At 52.9% G+C, this 19,422-nt stretch overlaps 1 protein-coding gene across 2 annotated transcripts in view; it reads left to right on the plus strand.

Annotated features, from left to right (window-relative positions):
• The window catches only part of syt1a (synaptotagmin Ia), a 41,585-nt gene that overhangs the window by 19,011 nt on the left and 3,152 nt on the right, over positions 1 to 19,422 (plus strand). Inside the window, exons 4-10 of one of the 2 annotated variants that reach the window (XM_052055598.1) lie at positions 11,788 to 11,981; positions 13,123 to 13,295; positions 15,368 to 15,493; positions 17,168 to 17,335; positions 17,635 to 17,802; positions 18,622 to 18,739; positions 19,205 to 19,338. In XM_052055598.1, the coding sequence (XP_051911558.1) occupies positions 11,798 to 11,981; positions 13,123 to 13,295; positions 15,368 to 15,493; positions 17,168 to 17,335; positions 17,635 to 17,802; positions 18,622 to 18,739; positions 19,205 to 19,338 (1,071 nt within the window). In that variant the 5' untranslated portion in view covers positions 11,788 to 11,797. The remainder of the gene's footprint in view (positions 1 to 11,787; positions 11,982 to 13,122; positions 13,296 to 15,367; positions 15,494 to 17,167; positions 17,336 to 17,634; positions 17,803 to 18,621; positions 18,740 to 19,204; positions 19,339 to 19,422) is intronic. The other variant, XM_052055600.1, reaches the window with a different exon arrangement.

A 19,422-nucleotide genomic window follows, 5' to 3' on the forward strand; every position in this document is an offset into this window, starting at 1 on the left:
ACTCGGGTGCTCGCCGTTCACTGTGGCTCGATGGCCCCTCCAGTGCTCTGATTGGCTCTCTTCTTAAGTGGGCGGGGCAGGGAGATTCTGTGTTGAGGGCCTCAAGCGGGATGTGCAGCTTGGTTCCCGTTTTCAGGACCGAGGACAGCGCACCAGCGCCTATTTGGAGGACTCTTCTTGTGTGGCGATTACATCACCTTGCCAGATTTGAATATTTACTATAGGCATGAGTCATGCGAGCACACGCGCGCGATCACAATCAGGCTGCTTAATGGACCGTCGCGTGGGTTTATTTAGCCTTCGTGTCGTCAGGCTGCTTAGCTAGATGCCGAGTTCCTTTTTTACAGCAGTCGTGCTTGTCTTGTCTCCAGAGATTAAAAATGGTCGTTTTTGTTTAGAAAGTTTCCACCGGTGTGATTAGACGGCGGACCTAATGAAAGGTCTCGAATAATTGATCCCAGCAGGCGAGCGAGTGGATTCCTTTATTCCCGTCGGTCTTTAGCTGATGACAGCAAGCGTGGCCCCACAGAGACCCTCCCCAGTGTTACACACACAAATATGCAAACGTTTTGACAGTGATTGTGTGCAACACACACGCACGCGCAGAGCCTGACACAAACAATAAGGTCTTGCCCCCCGGCCTCACTTGCCACCATCAGACAGCCAACCGTCATCTACTCCCCCGCACCCCATCCCCATCCCCTCCCCCCTAGACATGTCGCCTAATTGAGGCAACTAATAACCCGCCCGGGTCATTTGTAGTCTATGTAGCCATTAGCATAATTGAACGGGCGCGATAGTGAAGTGGTGTAAGATGTGTTCACAACGCGACGGACCATCGGCAGGCGCGGCTCAATTGCCTTTGATTTGCTGGAGCGCCAGACGGGATGTCAGAGTCGCCGCGGCCGATGGCAGCCCGCCGCCCGCTGGTTAAATGTTGTAAGTGCAAGGAAAGGAAAGCTCACGAAAACCAAAGACCTGCGTCCACTGTCGTGACTGATGGACAACTTAAATGAATCTTGATGTCACGGTTGTGCAGCGGTCACCACAGTGGATAACGCGTCATCCAGTACGCCGTCAAACGCGAGATAGCAGTTGTAATAGTTTCAATTGGGTAAGATATATATATATTTTTATTTTTTTAAGGAAAAATAAATAAGTCGCGTATCCCAACGTGTTGCTATGCTAACTGCGCCTACATCGGCTACTTGTGCAGTCTGCAGGTAAGCAGCAATTAAAGGACCCCTCATGCCAAGAGGCTATCTGAGAGAGGAAGCCGCAGCGCGTCGGGTTACCGTCACATATTTTCCTCTTGCGCGCTCTCCCCAAACTCCAAATGGAGGCTAATCGCCCATCGGGCGAGCACCATTATGCACCTGGGAACAGATCCCATTACAGATGCGTCCCGCGCCGGCTTTGTGCTCTCTTTGAGGAACGCCGTGTGCATAATATTCAGGCGTCCTCGCCTCGCCAGTCGTGACTGCAATTTGGGAGTCGGAACGTTCCGGGGGAAAGGGAGCGCGCATTTCACATTGACATTGAGATTCCGAATGCTGCCCGCGCGCTTGTTCGTTAACATCCCGCCGTAGCGCCACTTTGCAAAGGATAAAGAAGATATGCCTGTGAGTAGTGTTACATTATTCCTCATTAGCCTGTCTGTGGCAATTTGCGCGACGGTGTCAACCCGCGTCCCGCATGAGGGTTTGACACCCTGAGAACGGAATTGAAGGCATGAACTACCTTCCTGTCATTTCGTCCAAACCCTCGGTTGACGTACCTGCCGACGCCATTCACCCCCGACGCGAAATCTCGCATCCCATCGGCTTTTCTTCCTTGGTAGAAATAAATGACCCAGCATGCACCTGGGAGAGATTGCTGCCACCGTGCAGACGGATTATGGCAGCAGGAGTCTGACATTCACTTACAGTAATACACGACACTAATGGACTGTTTCGAGGCACCTTTCCGTGTCGGTGCGCGTGCGCGTACGCCCTCTCACGATAACTCACCAGTTGTGCTGGATTCAATTAACCAAACAACTTGCAGTGTCCGGTTGCGTCCACACGACATTGCTTGAGTGGCGTCGGTTCTTGTGTGCTTTCCGAGTTGAGAGTTTTGTCTGCGCTAGTGTTGCCGGTGAATGTGTTTTGCAAAGAGGAGTGTAGTTGAGTCAACGTATTTTCATTTTTTAAGTTGCTCCAAAGGGAAATTAGCAGCCCATTGAGTGTTGTTTGTAATCAGCAAATGAGCATTTTCTGGAAAAACAAAACAAACACACACACAAACAAACAAAAAAAAACCCTGGCATCCCGTGTGTGTGTGTGTTTCTTTGGACTGATGGCAGAATTCAAGCATCCTTATTGTTCATTTTCTCGCCCAATTTTGCCTCCTTCTGATGACAGTAATTGTAAAAGCCGCTTTCTTGAATCCCACGTTTCCTAGAAAGTAATTATCTCCTGAAAAAACGGCGTCAGCCTGCACAATTTGGTTTGGAGAGTCCAGCCAGCGGGTTGCCAGATAATTGAATAGGTTTGACAATTACGACCAAGCAGACAAACACACAAAAGAGAGCGCTTTCGCCGCGTCGCTCAAACGATTGCGCAAAAGACTAAAAACAGGTAATAAATAAATAAATGACTACCCCCGTTTTAAAATGTCAATGGCGTCTGACCCCGGGTGCTCTCCCGCACGTCAATCACGGCGTGGAGCTTGAGTGACGCAGCGATCGCCGCGCTTTGCTAACCTTTGGCGCTTGTGTGTTTGGATGTTATCTGGCGATCGCGGAGGGAGGACTCTCTCATTGTCGGCTTATTTCTAACCATATCGATCGCGACATCGATCCTCCTTAACGGCGCCGACAAACGTCTTTGAGCTTTCACGTGATGGGGCACAGCGGAGGCCGTTTGGGTGCGTGACGCCGAACGCGACTCTGCACTCGCAGTGCCGCCTTCATGTCGCTTTGATTTTTTGAATTGGCCCTGCTACAAATCACTCTGCATTTGCGGTGCCGGATTCATGTCGTCGTCGTCTGTTTGATTTTGCATCCAGCTCGGCAAACACGGAGCAATTTATCGTGAAGTGAGACTTCATCTTGCTCTAAGTTACACTTCACATCTTGTGATTGATGCAAAAGAACTACCCCAAAAAAAACCGTGCCAATTTGTGCATGTGTTCTGGATGCAAAATAATTATTCAGATTCTGTAATTGTGGCGCCGGATTCGCATTTTGTGACTCGTAGTGAGATAACGCTTCACCTCACGATGAATCAGGCGGTACCTGGCGTGCCGGGTTGATGGACCCTTGAATATCATTTGCAAAAGTCGTCCCAGGGCGCACACGAAGCACCCGCGGGAGAACCCAAACGGCAATGGCGCTCGCATCCGCGGCTGTATTTTCACACTAATTCCCAACGTTGGCGCGCACGTCCGAGATAGACGGCTTACGCGTGTGCCGTTCTTGGTTTCTATGACAACCGTGATCCCTGTATGATAATGGGATTCCCGCCGTAGGCGTGAACATGCTCATCCTCCGTTCGCGGGAATCTGCGGGTGAGGCTTACTGTGTGTACCTAATCAAGTGGCTGCGGTGGATTTTCTTGTTTCTGGTCTTACAAAATGGCAGCTTGTACGGTTTTTATCCACGAGCGGAATGATTTTTGTGGGTTTTTTAAAATGTTTTTTTTTTTAATCATTTTTTTTGCGCGTGTTTGTTAAAGGGGGCCACGGCCAGACTGAGCGCATTCATCTCTCGGCCAGGAAAAAGCGTGACAACTATAGATCCGTCTCTCCTTTTGCACAAGACAAATAACCTCATTACCCAATGGGAGCATTCAAAATAGGATCATGTCGGGAAAAGTGCCTCGGGAGAGAGAGCGCGTGCGGACCTGCTGCTTTTATTTTTCCGAGTCTCCTTTCACCCACAAGACAAAGTCGTGCCCTCCTCGTCTTGTCGTTTTATACACAGATCGGCTGCCGGGATGCATTTATTTCACCGTAACGGCCGTCTTTTTCCACAATAGCCCGCAGGTCTGATTTGCGAGCATAGGAACATGCCGTACCCCCAACCCGGCCAAATCGGACTCCCCGCACATAATTACACAATCGCGTCGGGAATTCCCCGTGGCAGTTTCGCCTCGGCTACGTCCACGAAATCCTGGCGCGCCTTCGCGGAATTCATATTCATTTATATTCGTTAGTGACAGAAAAAAAAAAAGCAAAGAAACAAAGGCATTGAAACGAGATGACGCCGTTCCCTTAATGCAAACTGATGGTGGCCAGCATGAGAACAGAGCGTAATATATTCTAAATATATTTTCAAGTATCGTCAGAAACCTCTCTTTTATTTTGAAATGGAGTTTTGTTTTTCAATACTAGTATGGATCTTAGTGCCCAAATACTAGTTGGCCACTCAGTCACGCTGCTTCAAGCAGCACGCGTAGACTGGTCGCAGGACCAAAGACAGGCGTCCAATCCTAGCCACGTCGTACTTTCAAATCCAGCCCGCTTCTGCCGACTGTCAAAAATCTCTCGTCTGGACTTTCTATCCCTCGGGTGAGCCCTCCCGCCACCCACCTCTCCGCTGTCAACGTGTGACAGGAGGAAGCGGCAAGCTTGTTGTTGCTTTCCACTTTTATTTTTTTCCCCTTCGCATCAGTCTGGAGTGTTTACACACGGCTCAAGGTCAAGCTAGGGCGCGCGCACGCACGCATGTACGCAAGCAAGCAGTCATTTGCATGAGAAAACAATGTCGCTGCTATTTTGGAGGAGGCGGTCGACATCTGCGGGGCACTGGGCTTTCTCCAATTAGACATAAATGAAAGGAAATATCAAGGGTGGATTCGAGTCTGCTCGCGGGACCCCCACCCCAGTTAAGTAGAAGCCTAGTCAAAGAAATCCTATTTTCGGCTCAAAATAGCCACTGAAAAATGTAAAGACGCCTTTGAAACGATGTTCGGACTCAACGGGAAGCCCCCACACCGGCGAGCGTGAAGGCATCATCCCGGCGCGAGGTGCAATTGAAGCCGCCGGAAAAGATCCGCGTTGTAATGCTCTCGCCGCCTCGGCTAAATGGAGACAAAGTGCTTGTCGTTTGCTTGCTAACACCCGCTAATTCCTGTAAATGTCAGAAGCGACGGCTTCACTCTCAGGTGTTTGAAAGGAGGAGAGAAAAAAAAAATCATCTCCGGTGTCCAAACGTATTTTTGCCCTTTATTGGTCAAGCGAGCACCCGGATGACGCAAAATCCGGGTGTTTCTCCTCTCATGGCGCGGCGAAATCGACAACAAGCGGTGCTATCAAATGCGCATTTGGGAGGATTTTTCGGACATTTCCAGGCGAGCGCCGATCGCGACCGCCATTCTAACGTCCACATTCCGCGTCGGACGTGCGCACCGACGCAGTGAGTCACCATCTCGGTTCATTTGCAGCCAACGATAAGAAATCTCGGCGCTCTAATGGGATGCGCGTGCCGCCGCTAGCAATTAATGCCGGCCATAAATCATCGGTTTATCTCCGTCTTCCTGCGGACACATTGTTCCCACCAGTAAATGCTGATTAATTTTGTTTACGATTGAGACCGGGTCCTCTCTAGGCTGACCTCAAGCCTCGGCATACTTGGCGAAGCGACAATCCCGGCGCGCTCTCTGACGGGCGCAGGAGAGGTTCCCACTCCAAGCACAATGGCGCCTAATTATATCGTCCTCGCCACTCGTCGCCGTTCCGGCCGAAATCAGCGCGTCCTCGCGGCGATCCGCAGAGCTCGTAATTGACTTGTAGCGTAACGAGGAGTGTTCTTTGCTCGGCGTAGGAGGCGATCCGTCTTGATAATCACAGCCGGTCGCCGCGCAACTTTCTCCCCGACGCGCGATTTTCGCTATCCAATTGGCTTTAATCATCTCGGGTCGTGTTTGCCGATGAAGGAGCTATTGGCTACATGCTTCAGCGTAAAAGCCATTGATTACGATGATGGGTCACAATCAGCGACTTAATACGCGAAGGTCACGGTATTTCCTCCCGACTCGGAGGAACATTGAGGTCTGGAGCCGCGGCGGAAGCTCACCTAATGGTGCAATTTCAGCCGCAAAGCAGACCCCCCCCCCATTCACGCGCGCCGCTCCCGTTCTCTCGGCAAAACGAGAGGAGATGGCGGAGCCGCGAGGTCGCGTCCGCCGAGACTCCGCGTGAGGGGAGGGATCATGAATTGTTTGCGTGGCCCGCTCGGCTCCGGAGGCCGCCGCTGCAAGGTGGCCCGGGTCTGCCTTTCTACTCTGCCGACCCCGGTAGCGCTCGTCGTGGTTTGACTCCAAAAAACTCCAAAACGAGCGAGCATTCGAAAAGGTTGTTGCTTCAGGGCACCCTGCCATGTTCTACCCTGTCAGCAGGCGCTCAAGATTTTCTTTTCGCGCTCTGTTGGCCTCTTCCTGTCTCGCCGGTTCAGGTATGACTTTGTCCACACAGGCGTCACATTTGAGGGAGGGGGGTGGGGGGGAAAAGGTTGTTCTTTGGCAGGCGCCGCAGCCTCAAGCCCAAAATAAGCCCGTCACATCGTCACCTGCCACGTTTTAAATTAGCATGCGTCTAATTAACAGGCTCGCTGACGTTCCGCTCCTGTTTGCGAAAGGATGTTTGGACAAAAGCGAGGCTTTTAAACCACCCCGAATAGGCAGCCGTGTTTTATTCCGCGTCATTAAACCGTGCGCTTTGCTTCGAAAGCCTTGTTCACCTCTTTTTTTTGTGTGTGATTTGTGATTGGATCTACGGTTAAAAACTGGGAGTTCGACAAAGGCTTTTAGACTTGGGATTTGGCAGTCGGCTTTCAGAGTTCGGGGCTTCGGATGAGTCCTCGGAACCCGAGCGCGTTTATCCCGTCTCGCTATGCGGCGTTCGATCCCGTCACTGTGTTTTAGGGATTAAATTCCCCGCCGCCACGCATCCGCACGTAACGCGATATGCTCGCTATCTGTCTTTTCATCTTGACAATCGGCCTTTTGTAAACGGATTCAGCGGGAGCCATTTTGCCCGAGACCGAAGACGAGAGGATGCGAGTGTTTGTTAGTCGTCGCAATGTTTTAGTCATTGTCGGGGGGGGGGGGGGGGTGTCGGCGCGGGCAAGTGACTGAGCAAACAGCTCATTCCGTTTCTTACCGCTTGCAGCAAGCGGGGAGAGGATGAAATGGCGTCGACGGAGCGTCCGTATAAATGGGATCGGCCAAGCTCGGCGACTCCCGCGCGGCGGTCACAGCTACCTTCCTCCAAATTGAGACGAGCGGCGAGATCGGACGCGGCTTCTGCGTTTTGGGGCGACGGGGCGGCGCGTGTCAGAGGAAGTTATCTGCGCAGCGCGCCGCCGGGAATTGGTGTCGACGAGATAGTGTGGTTGCAAATAGCGACGTGTTTCGTTGACGCTCATCGCGGGAATGAACGCTCGCCTGGTGACTAATTATGAAAAAAAAAACGACTTGACCCAAATAAACAGCCCCTCGTCGAGCTTGTTTACTTGAATAAATGCCGCCCCTCGACGGCCAAAATTCACCCGTGCGTAACTTGGACGACGATGCCGCCGCCGCCGATTTGGCAGTCGCTCGCGGTGATAATGATCACGTTAGAGGCGGGGAGGGTCTCTCTCCCGTTGCCTCGGGCGTCCTCCGCAACAGATGTTTCGTTCGGGGCAGATGCTTGCGGTGAAGTCTTTCGGTCAAGCTCGCGTTTTCGAAAATCCCCTTTTAGCATCTCGCAGATGACAAAAGAAGACCCCCCCCAAAAGAATAAGCGTACGTCTGACACGTGGAGGCTTTTCCAACGGCGGACCCTCCATCTCCCTATCTCGACATCGCGGCCGACTGGCAGCAATTTGCTCCCGATTTCTCAGGCTGCCTCGACGCGGTCGCCTCAGATCCCTATCGCCCGGATTTGATGCCTCGCCGCTACAGAAACATCTCGCCCGTCTTATCGGGCGTCAAGATGCGGAGATGCGTTCAACAAGCCAGCAAGGGTGTCCCAGTCAAATTGAAATGATCGCTACAGATGACGCTACAGATGACGCTCCAGAAACGCGCGTTTGCCCGGATACGTCTTTTTAGCGACAAACTGCCGATACTTGTTCGTTGGGGCATCAGCCGCACGCTCTCGACAGTTTTTTCAGCCCCGTTCTTCAAGCGGCGTGATGAGTTTCAAAAGGCTGTCGTGTTCATTTAAAATGGCATCCGGATCGGTCCAAAGAAAAGAGCGTCTTCTTTAGTTTTTTTTTTTTTTTGTTTTGTTTTTTCTCCGTCTCAGTTGTCGTAGGAGGGGAAGTACCCTGTCGACGAAAACAAAGCGAGCGCGTCTTCCGTGACGACTTTGAAATGACTTTTGGCGTGAGGAGGGAAAGCGGCGCGTCGTCAAAGACGACTTCATTGTTTACGCTGCGCCCCCATTGTGCCGCCGTCATCGAATCACGGCGCTTATTTGCCGAAGGTGTTTGTCTCCTCGCCGGTCTCTCGATGACACCGCGAGCAGATGAGCAACGTGACAATGTCGTTATTGTTGTCTTGATTTGTCTTTTGCTTCTCAGCGCCGTCGCTCGAATCCTACCCACCCATTCGGGGCCTTTGAGAGGAACAGTGCTGGCGCCTAACCGATAAGACCTTGGTTTGAACTCGTACGCCATTTCCTTTAGTCGGCCGTTAGAAGAGTTTGACCATCTTGCTGTTGGTGAAGACCAACAGAGAAAGATTCTGAAAACCGAAAGTGGCCCGCGATCCGTCGGCCCTGCGTTTTGTCACGCCCACTTATCGATTTGGGTCCGCTTCGTTTTGTGGCTGAATGGCCGAGCCATTTTCCACGGGGTGCCTTGTCTGTCATATAAATGGACCGCTCGTCCCCTCCGGCGGAGCGCTGGCGCTGCCGCGGGAACAAGAGAAGAGCGATAAAGGCTGGCCGACGGCTCCTTTCTTCCCTCTACTTAGCTTTGCGACGCTTTTGGAAGGCGTAATTGAAAATGTGGCGAAATCCTTGAGCCGAGTCCTTAATAGAGCTGTCGCGGCCCGGCAGCAAAGCGAGGTTAATAACTTTTTTTTTTCTTCCCCCCCCCCACTTGCATTACCTCCAGAGATTGGCCGCAGGTGAGCAAAGAGGCCGAGCGGGACAAGGCGCAAGGAGCCACTTCCTTCTTCTTATCGGCCACCGCAGCCGGCGGTCACAAGGCGCCTTATTATATTTCTAAAGACACCCCCCCCTCCCCCGCCGCGCGGGACACGTGTCGGCAGCCGGCCGGCGTCCCGCTCGTGACTGACAGCCGCAAATGACTGCATTGGTTCACTAACCGCGCCTTTTACTCCAGGGCCGGTGACATTTGGCTCTTACGTGCTAAATTCAACTCTCTAACCTCGTCAACGCCCCCCTGCTCCCCCGCCCCTCCTTTTTTTGGGGGGGGTATGAAAGAATAACTCCGGACCCAACAAACCCAAAGCTCTGCTCACACATCAGATAAATATCATCGCCTCTCTCGACTCGACAGCATGCTAATTTTAAACTGTTGCCGTTTGGACCCGAACACGTGTCCTGGCGCTGATTAGTTTTGATTGTTTTATCCGGGATCTGCGAGAAGGACCCGATTCCCGAGCGTCGCGGGCAATCAGACTTGATTAGCGGGTTTTTCACCACCGCCCCCGTACGCCGAAATAAAACGCGTCTGCCTGCGCTCTGCGTGCTGCGCATCGATCCACGTTATTGATCGTGGCCCAATTTAGCCTGCCTCTTTTGATGCTAGCCTGACAATAGCATTGGGACGGTTAGCGGGTGGTTATTCGGCAAAAGGTTCGAATTGGGGATTGGCGGAAACCGTTTGAAAATCGCTCCCCCGAAGACATTTTTGTCTGAGCCGCGGGAAATTTGCGCAGGACGACTCGTCACCGAAAGCCACGTCTGCCGTTTTGCTTTTGACGCGGCGTTTTGCGGCTCACTTTCTAGGGGACTTGGCGTCGGAATTCATTTCAGTTGACATTTGTCGATAGTTAGCGAGAATTATCGATAAATGGGTTGTAATTGCTGATTTGCCGCATGATTAACTCATTGAAAGGTACAAGAAGGATGTGAATCGTGTTCCTGCTTCCCGCTGGTGTATGGGTTTCTCTTTTGGGGGGGGGGAGAGTATGTTTCGGCACCGTAGCATAGCGAAGTAAGCGGCCAGGGAAGTGACCCAGATAGAGAGAAGGGAACTGTGTGTTGTTTCCAGCATTGGCGCTGCGTTTGGGGACCTGCTGGGCCATCTGGCTGCTCCGTAATTGGGTTGAAGGTTTACAGCCGATGGAGCGGATTCTAGTCGTTCTGTCTGCCTTGTAGATCTTTTTCAGGATTTCATGATATGCAGGCGGCTGTACCTTGACTTCCTCGAGTGTCCCGACATTGGAGTTTTTTTCGCAAAATTTGAGTCACGCACGATTCTGTGATGCCCTCGCGCGTGGGAAAGGAGAGCCAAATCGCATCCGTTCATTGAACGGGGCCACGCCCCTTAAAGCCACATCCAACAAACAAATACGACACTAATGACACATTTTCTGTTAATGACTCCAATTGCATTTTTTTTCCTTTGGTTTTAATTTACACATGACTACATCTCAGAATATCGACCAAAGTAATGCATTGGAAATATTTCTTCATATTATAAATGCGATTTAATGCGTGTCTTTTTTTTCCCCCGCCTGCCGGAACATCGAATGTGACACTTCAGTGGAGTGGAAAGGATGCACCGCGGTGTCGCGCAGGGAGCAACGAGCGGCCATTTTGTGCTTGTTTTGCTTAGAGGTCGTCAAAACGGCGCACGGGGGCGGGGGGCCGGGTGTATGCTATGCATGATATTCCCGCGCAGACACGAGGGCACTCGGAAAAGGTCACCGCCGCTTCGGCTTTATCCCGTGAAACGAGCTGAAGTGGATCTCTTGCCGCTAGAGGAGAGCGAGCGGGGAGTTGGCGTGCCAAAGGAGGATGAGTCACGAAGGTGCAAAAGGTAGCACGACAGCGTTTAGATCCAAGCGTCGCTGCCTACTGTCGTTTGAAAGAGGCGGCGTGGAAGGCATCATGAAAATAGGCCCTTTGGGGTCATTTGGCCCATTTCAAGCAGTTTTTCACCCTGAGATCTGAAACATTTGGTCGTCTTTTCTATGGAGAGTAGACACACAAAAAAAAGAGAGGAAAAAAAACCTTCAAGGGGCCAGGCCTGACATACATAGGAACTGTCGGCCATTTTGTTCTGAAGTGGCCATTTCCAGGTTGCCTTGAGCCGTTTTTACGGTCGTCCTTCAAAGGTGAACTCCTTTGATATTGCATGAGTTGCGACCACGTTTGAAGTGCTTCTACTCGACAGAAGGACTCGGCTGAAATTGAAATAATTGTTTTCTTTTTGGTCATTGTTTGTGGGCGGAGCAAGGTCAATGACTCACTCTCAAGCACAAAAAAACACCCTCATCGCTCCCATGTGGCTTTGGTGGTCCGGGTGATTTTTACATGTGTGCTTAGTCATGTCTTGTTGACACAATCACACGTGCGGCGGCCTTTCGGGCTGTCTTGCAAACACGCGATTCAATTATATCTGAAAGCGGCGCCGACATTTATTGCCCGCGTCGCACGGGGCTAATAAATAATCTCCCGTTTAAGCAAAGCCAAAGCAGCTTTGTTGTGACTACACGTGCTTAGCTGTCCAGACTTAGCCGGCAGATGCCGGCGCGCCTCACCAAACCTCGCGCGCGTCTGTCCGAAGGGTTAAAAAAAAAAATTATTCTTTTTATGTCTTTGTCTGTTGCGATGACGCAGGCTCGGCAAGATGAACGAGAGTCGGAGGGAAGCGCTGGCGGCGGCCCCCGCGCCCACCGCCTCCTCCTCCTCCTCCTCTTCCTCATCGTCCGGCAACACCACCAACATGGCGGGCGGCCCCGGCGCCGGACCCAAGGACGAGGCCTTCTCCAAGCTGAAAGACAAGTTCATGAACGAACTCAACAAGATCCCACGTGAGTGGTCCCCGACCGACCATGTCGCCTCGAAATTGAAGGTGAAATAACGGCGATGCGGAGCTGCGGCGAGAACAATTTTGTGAACAAATGAATGATCACGGAGGAGAATCGGAGAATTCTCTCAGCGCCGGTTTGAGAAGCTCGATGGACCTTTTGTCATCCAAATGAATCGCTGCTGCCATGCTAATTTTTTTTTTAATCTTTGCAAAGCAGCAACATCCACATCCTGGATCCTCAGGGTAACATTTTCGCTCGTTACTTTCACACCTGCCAGTAGAGTGGCGCACATACATGTCGGCGAGTGAAATCCACGCGCGAGCTCGCAGCGCGTCATCCGGCCCGGTTAAATATAGCGGCAATTGGCACCGCGGGGAGAGAAGCTCCTGTGGAAGAGTAGTGGCCCTATTTTCTACAAATACGCACCGAGACATTTACGAGTGCCCGCGGAGAAATGCCTGCGCGTGTTTACCAAAATAAAATTGCATCGAGATGACAGGCACAGCTTCGGAGGTCGTTGCCAAGGTTAAGGAAAAGATGGACGGAGCAGTCGTATGCTACGCTACAGCAAAAAATAGAATGGAAAGTCTGAAAATTTGACACACTAAAAAGAGCGAGTCATAAAACATGTCGCCGGTGATTGTGCCTGTACGTTGGCCGCCATGTCGAGCGCCCGATTGCAGTCTGACTATTTTATTTTTTTTTTCGGGGGCGGGGGGACATTTTTCAACATGCGCCTTTAACGTCTCACTCAGCGTAACAACAGATAACCAGTTGAAGGGCTTTGCACATCTCGCCTTTTATCCCCCCCCCCCTGCTCGGTCCCTCTTGTGCTATTTTTCTCTGGAGAGAAGACACTCGCACAATGTCGTTAATTAGGGGAAGCTTTTATGGCTTTCTGGGACTCGGGCCGGCTTTAATTAAGGAGCTCGCAAGTGCTTCTCATTGGCCGACGTGTGCTCGATGAAGATGATAAGGAGCGTCCGGGAGGGTGCGCCGGTAGAATAATTAGCATGCCTGCTTTCCAAAAGGGAATTTGGGTTTTGGGTATTACTCTCCCCTTCCCCCACGCAAGCTAGTTTTGTCTGGCCTTTTTCTGATGAGCGATGTGATCCGACGCGGCTTCTCGTCCCCTCCGCAGTGCCGTCGTGGGCCATCGTGTCCATCGCCTTCGTGGCCATCATCCTGGTGCTGGCCTGCTGCTTCTGCGTGTGCAAAAAGTGGATCTTCAAGAAGAAGAACAAGAAGAAGGGCAAGGACAAAGGCAAAAACGCCATCAACATGAAGGACGTCAAGGACGGGGCCAAAACCGAGGTAGCGGCCCGTCGGCGCCGCGGTTCAAGATTGACGAGCGAGCGCAACGCTTTGGCTTTTGCCGCAAACGCCTTTCTTGAAAGTCGCGGTTGTGCTCCGAGCGATGGCAAAAAAAGAGAGTGGAGCTCAAACGTCGAGAAAGGGAGAAACGCTCAGATTCCCCGGCGCTGCCTGTAAATCTCTGATTGATTTGACGTCACGTTTTGGGGGGGATTTGGGGGGGGGGGCAAAGCTTCACATCTGCGTTGCATGGGTGAGAGCCGCCATTATTCTGACCACGGCTAACACATGGCTCCCCTTTTTTTGACGATGATTATTTAAAATCGTAACGATGTTCAGATTTCTGTGATCACGCTGGGTTCTACTCCTTGGGGGGGGGGGGGGCTTAGAGGGGCCACCGTCATTTCTCGGCGTGTTGCTCCTGTTGACTCCTGCGTGTGTTTTGTTTTAATTTGTGTTTCTTCCTTCCATGTCCTCCTTATCTGTGTTGTGTCTGATGACTGTGCGGGATGGTCGCTGGCGGTAGGTTTCCCAATTGCTGTTGGATTTTCTTACGCCTGCTGCTCTGATGTTCTGATCGTTTTTGCGATAGCCTCTCGACGACGGCCTAACCCCCCCGTTGAGCCCGACTTTATGTAACTATGCATACAGTACACGTCCAGCCCTTGTACCGTGTATATGCGCGTACACGCTGCCTATGCGCATATACACGACACGTATGATAAGACGGGCCTGAGCGACACCGATTGGTTGCCGGGCGAGCCTCCCGCGTTTTCGACACCAGCCGACCGCCAAATTCCATCCGGTGTCCAATTGGATCTTTTTTTTTTCTTCTTCTTCTAAGCGGGAGACCGATCCGGAGACCAATCGGCATTGTTCGGCCTTTTGCTTTCACTGGAGCGAACTGGCCGACTGACTCAGAAGAACCGCCCCCTTCCTCCCCCCCTGATAGTACTTGCGCAAGCACCCATTTGCTGGCATGACGCTTGGATGGCGCATTGGCATAAGAGAGGGGGCTCCGGGGGGATGGATGGCGACCCATCTTTCGGGCAGGGGTCCTCAATTCAAGCGTAGGGAGAAAATGCCTCGGGGGCATTAGAACGGAGAAGATGCAAATGAATTCACGACTAAAATAGAATTTGCTTCTGTTCCTATGCTAAATAAAATAACGTTTGGCATCCCAAAGTGCCTCAACATCGAAAAACATCAACTTTAAATTCCAGTGAGCATTTCTAAAATTGCTCGCTCACTCGCAACGCAACCTGATCTGAGCAGACACATGCCTCGTTTGTCGTGTTGGCTTAGTGGTGTAACCTTTAAAATGGAAAAGCCAAAATAGTCCCTATTCCAAATGTGCCCCCCCCCCCCCCCACACACACACAAATTGAGGACCTCTGCTTTAGGCAGACACTGACGATGATGATGCGCTGCTGATGATGTTTGAGGGTGTCAATACTCGGGATTGGGTTGCGGTGATGCGGGAGCACCACAGAGAATGCTGTGCATGCCAAAGAAACGGGGTGGGGTGGGGGGGACACGACTCTCGGACGGCAACTATCGATGCCGAGTGAATGACTTTTGAGCCTCTTGGATCGCATGTTGAAGCCAACTCCCCCACCCCCAGCACCGGCACCTAACCCGGCACCCTCCCCACCCCCCCAGGGTTGATCCGACTTGAACTGACACCAAGGCAACTGTGATCTCTTTCCAGAAGATTTTTTTTTTCTCTCTCCTCTTCTCTGTGTGTCTCTGCGTCCTTGTTGTCTTCTCGACGCCTGCCCGTCGCGCTCATCTGCGGTGCCGTGCTGTGATCTTTCCTCCGGACGGGCCATCGGGGGAGCGAGGCTTTAGTGCATCTGGGGGAGCATGTTGCCGTGTTAACCGTTGTGTGTTTTAGTGCTTGCTCCTCCCCCCCCCCCCTTCCTCCTCTTCCTCCACCCTTCAAATGTCCTCGATCAAGCGGCAGCCTTTGCAGGAGTCGGTCCGCCGAGCCGGCAGCGGGGGGAGTGGCGCCGGCGCCCGGGCGGCCCCGGGGCGAGGCGGCACTGACTCTTGGTGGGTGTCTCCTCCAGGCCTTGAAGGATGAGGAGGACGCCGAAACGGGCCTGACGGAAACGGAGAAAGAGGCCGAGCCCAAGGAGGACCAGAAACTGGGCAAATTACAGTACTCGCTGGATTACAATTTCACCGAGAACACGGTGAGACACCGCCGGACACGGCGAGCTCCCCCCCGTCGTTTGTCTGGTGTTTTTGTCGTAAGTATGTGCCCGGCACGTCACGACGTTGGCGCGGCTGCCGACCGCTGCTTTTCATAGACTGTCGTTCCCCCCCGAAATTGGGATTTGACTTTCCTTGCCTATCCCCGAGTAGGCTATTTAGCGACGGCTACCATTTGGTTGCGGGAATTCCCAGCGGGGCTCCGGCGTCGCGCTCCGCCTGGTCCTCTCCTTTGTTTCCACTCGATTGCAAGACATCCCGCCGGCAGATGCCCATCTGCTTCCTTTGGTTCCGCCGGCTGACTTTTAAAAAGCAGACGATGCGGGACCGACGTTCGCCGGCCAGATGTTGTGTGACAGATAAGCGACGCGCTGACTGTGAACACGCCGTCCCTCCCCCCCCGTCGGGACGTTCGACTCTCCGGTGATGAGCGCGGCTGACGGGAAGCGCAATTAGCTCGGAGACGCGATCGTTTGCCTTCGTCTTGGAAACAAAACATCGGTGGCGGCATCCGTTGAGAATTGCCGGACAGTATGACGTGAGCATGGCCTCACTCATGCTACCGTTAAAAAAAAAAAAAAAAAAGGCCGTGCTGGGGTCGACCTAAATCCTTCTTCCGTTCCCTTTGACCTCAGCGACCTTCTTGCGAACTGGACCGCCGGGCCAAGCTCAAGCCCAAATGCCATTCGCATGTCGAAAAAGCCAGCTCTAAAAATGCTGCCTGCCGTCAAATCAAAAGCGAACGCAGCTCTTGGTCTCCTTTGCGGAGTGCTCCTCCCCCAGGAGACGACCGTTCACCGGTGGCCTTTGTCAGCACTCAAGTAAAAGACTGCGGAATGCTTAATGACACTTGTAAAAGTCAAAGGGCCGCGCACATCATTAGCGCTCAAGTCATGGATGACTTTCGCCGTGACAAATTGCGCCGTCGTTTGGCAGAAACGACAATATCACGAATCCTCGGGCAACTTCGCGGAACAACCGATGGATGTGGATTGATTGTTTTCTGAGCTCTTCGCGTGTACCCAGGGGGGCACCGGGTCAACCATTTTTCACCACGAAAGGTCGCGCAAATGAAGCAAAGAAGAAAAAAACCACAATGTGCAATGAGAAATTTTATCGAGGAATTAAACCAGCATTGTCTTAACCATTGCTCTCATTATATTACACCCGTTGAAATGGAACGTAACCCCGATCCCAATGGGAGGGGGCCATACTGCATTATCGTAGGCCGCAATTACACTTTTAATCTGGCGCGCCACCTCGGCGTTGACGCACCGAGTCGTGATTCCCAACCATCGCGCGCCAACTGCGTCGGAGTAGATTTTGTTTTGCGGTGTTTTTATCCGCTCCCGCCGGTCGACCGCAAGAGTGAGCGGCCGCGGCTGAGCCCCGGCCCGCGACGCATCGCTGCGGCGAAGCCGGCGAAAAGCGCCTTAGCGGTGCGGAGAGCGGCGCAAACAGTGAAGCAGATGTGCAAACAGTGTGGCAGGTGCGATTACAAGCGCCGCGCGCCCGCCGAGGTCACGTGGTGTTGCTTTTTCAGATCTTTTCAACGGCGGGGGTAAAAAAAAAAATCCCCTCGTCGCGCCAGCTCCCGAAACACAAATTTGTCAGGTTCTCGACACCGACGCCTTTTGTCTCTTTCCTCCGCTCAGCTCATGGTGGGGATCATCCAGGCGGCCGAGCTTCCCGCCATGGACATGGGCGGCACGTCCGACCCCTACGTCAAGGTTTACCTGCTGCCTGACAAGAAGAAGAAGTTTGAGACCAAAGTCCACCGCAAGACCCTCAATCCCGTCTTCAACGAGCAGTTCACCTTCAAGGTAACGTTCCGCCTTTTTTTTCTTCTTCTTCTTCTTCTTCTTTCCCGCTCCCAATTTGCATACGGGCTACGGTGCGCAGACGGCAGCCAGCTGGCGCATTAACAAGCTTTTGACAAAACAGATCACACGCCCGCGCGGCAGATGCCGAGCCCGCGCCGTCGCGCATGCGAGGCTTTTGCTCGGCGGCGAGGAAACTTTGTGCTCGCCGCCCATTGCCCTCCTTGCTTCCAGTGTAGCGCCGCCCCTGGCGAGAGACCGCCACTGCACCCGGGCCACTCTTGACTTTTTTTTTCCTTCAGGTTCCCTACGTGGAGCTGGGCGGGAAGACCCTGGTGATGACGGTGTACGACTTTGACCGCTTCTCCAAGCACGACGCCATCGGCGACATCAAGGTGCCCATGAACAAGGTGGACTTCAGCCACATCACAGAGGAGTGGCGAGACCTGCAGAGCGCCGAGAAGGAGGAGGTGAGCGCCAAACGCCAAGCGGCGCTTAATCGCACGGCCACGCTTTCCCCCTCAATTAATAGGACGGTGCGGCGCACGGTTCGGGAGATTCAATTTTCACGCTAAATGTCATGGCGCGCCCTTGCACGTTGCCACGGCAACCTGCTTCTTAGCACCGCCGTTGCTCCGTTTTAAAGGTTAATTGCGACAGCGCGAGGTGGGCCGGGCCGCCGCGCTTTAACTTGAAGGGCCGGCGCCCGCAAGCGTTTCCGCAATGTGTTGGAAGAGGGCAGGAAAATGTGCTTGTTTGTCGTCAAACTAAGTGGACCCCCCCCACCTCCCCCACCCACCCCGAGTTCGCTGTGATTCATCTGTTACGGCAACATGGCTTCCTAAAGTGATGTTTAGCCATTGAATCGGTTCATTTTAATTAGCATGTAGCTAACGATCGCATTTAATGGAGCCGAGCTTCGGCTTTGCTTCTTTTTTTTTTTTTTTTTCTTCCTCTGGGGAAATGAAATGTTGTCAATTGAACGCCAAAGTATTTTTGCGGGCTTCACTTGATCTCTATTACGGTTCTGCTCGGTGGACGCCGCCATTAGCTGCTGAACACCGACGCGTGCGTGATTTATGATGTCTACACGTTTATTACAAAGAGACAAAGTTGCCAGCTACAGCTCATTAAAAGCCAATAAACGGCTTCGGACTTTGCGGCAATGATTCTTAACGGAGCCGTGTTTCCCAACCCTCGTTTGAGTCCTGGCACGTATTTCACGCCACACCGCCAAACAAAAACATGACCGACGACTTGCTTTTTTTTTGTTGTTGTTGCCGCCACAGCAAGAGAAGCTGGGCGACATCTGCTTCTCGCTGCGCTACGTGCCCACCGCCGGCAAGCTCACCGTGGTGGTCCTGGAGGCCAAGAACCTGAAGAAGATGGACGTGGGTGGCCTTTCGGGTGAGCTTTTACACGGGGGACTTGACACGATCCGGATGTCGGAACCGCTCACCGACTTTTGCTGCAAAATTGTCACGTGAGGAGCGCGTCGGCCCTCGCGTGTCATACGAGACACTCGAAAGGCACGCGCGAGGCCGAGAGTCACCCGCGGCCGCGCCGCTCACCGCGACCGATCCAAAGTGACACCAGGGCCGGCGAGATGACGGCCGTTCTATTTTTAACCCGCTTTGAGATTGATTGGGCAAAGCCGCAAACTCCCGGCGTGCAATTCTCTCGCCGAGGCCGCCACCCCCAATAATCCCGCGCCTCGCCACCCGTGCGGAAAATATCCGCGAAAAAGGCGCGCCTGCAAAGCGGCGAGAAGATGAGCTCCAGGGGGCGCCGCGCTATCCCTCCGGCCCGCGCGGGCAAGGTGGGTCCGGGCCGCGAGACGTTTTCCTGAGGGGCGTGTCCGTTGCGCCGCAGATCCGTACGTGAAGATCCACCTGATGCAGAACGGCAAGCGCCTGAAGAAGAAGAAGACCACCATCAAGAAGAACACGCTCAACCCCTACTACAACGAGTCCTTCAGCTTCGAGGTCCCCTTCGAGCAAATCCAGGTACCCTCTTCCTTTTCTCCTCCGTCCTTCATACGGTAGCACGAGCTACGATCAATATGGGGGACACATAAGATGCGATAATGA

This window comes from Hippocampus zosterae, chromosome 21, assembly GCF_025434085.1.
Source record: "Hippocampus zosterae strain Florida chromosome 21, ASM2543408v3, whole genome shotgun sequence".
Taxonomy (NCBI): Eukaryota; Metazoa; Chordata; class Actinopteri; order Syngnathiformes; family Syngnathidae; genus Hippocampus; species Hippocampus zosterae.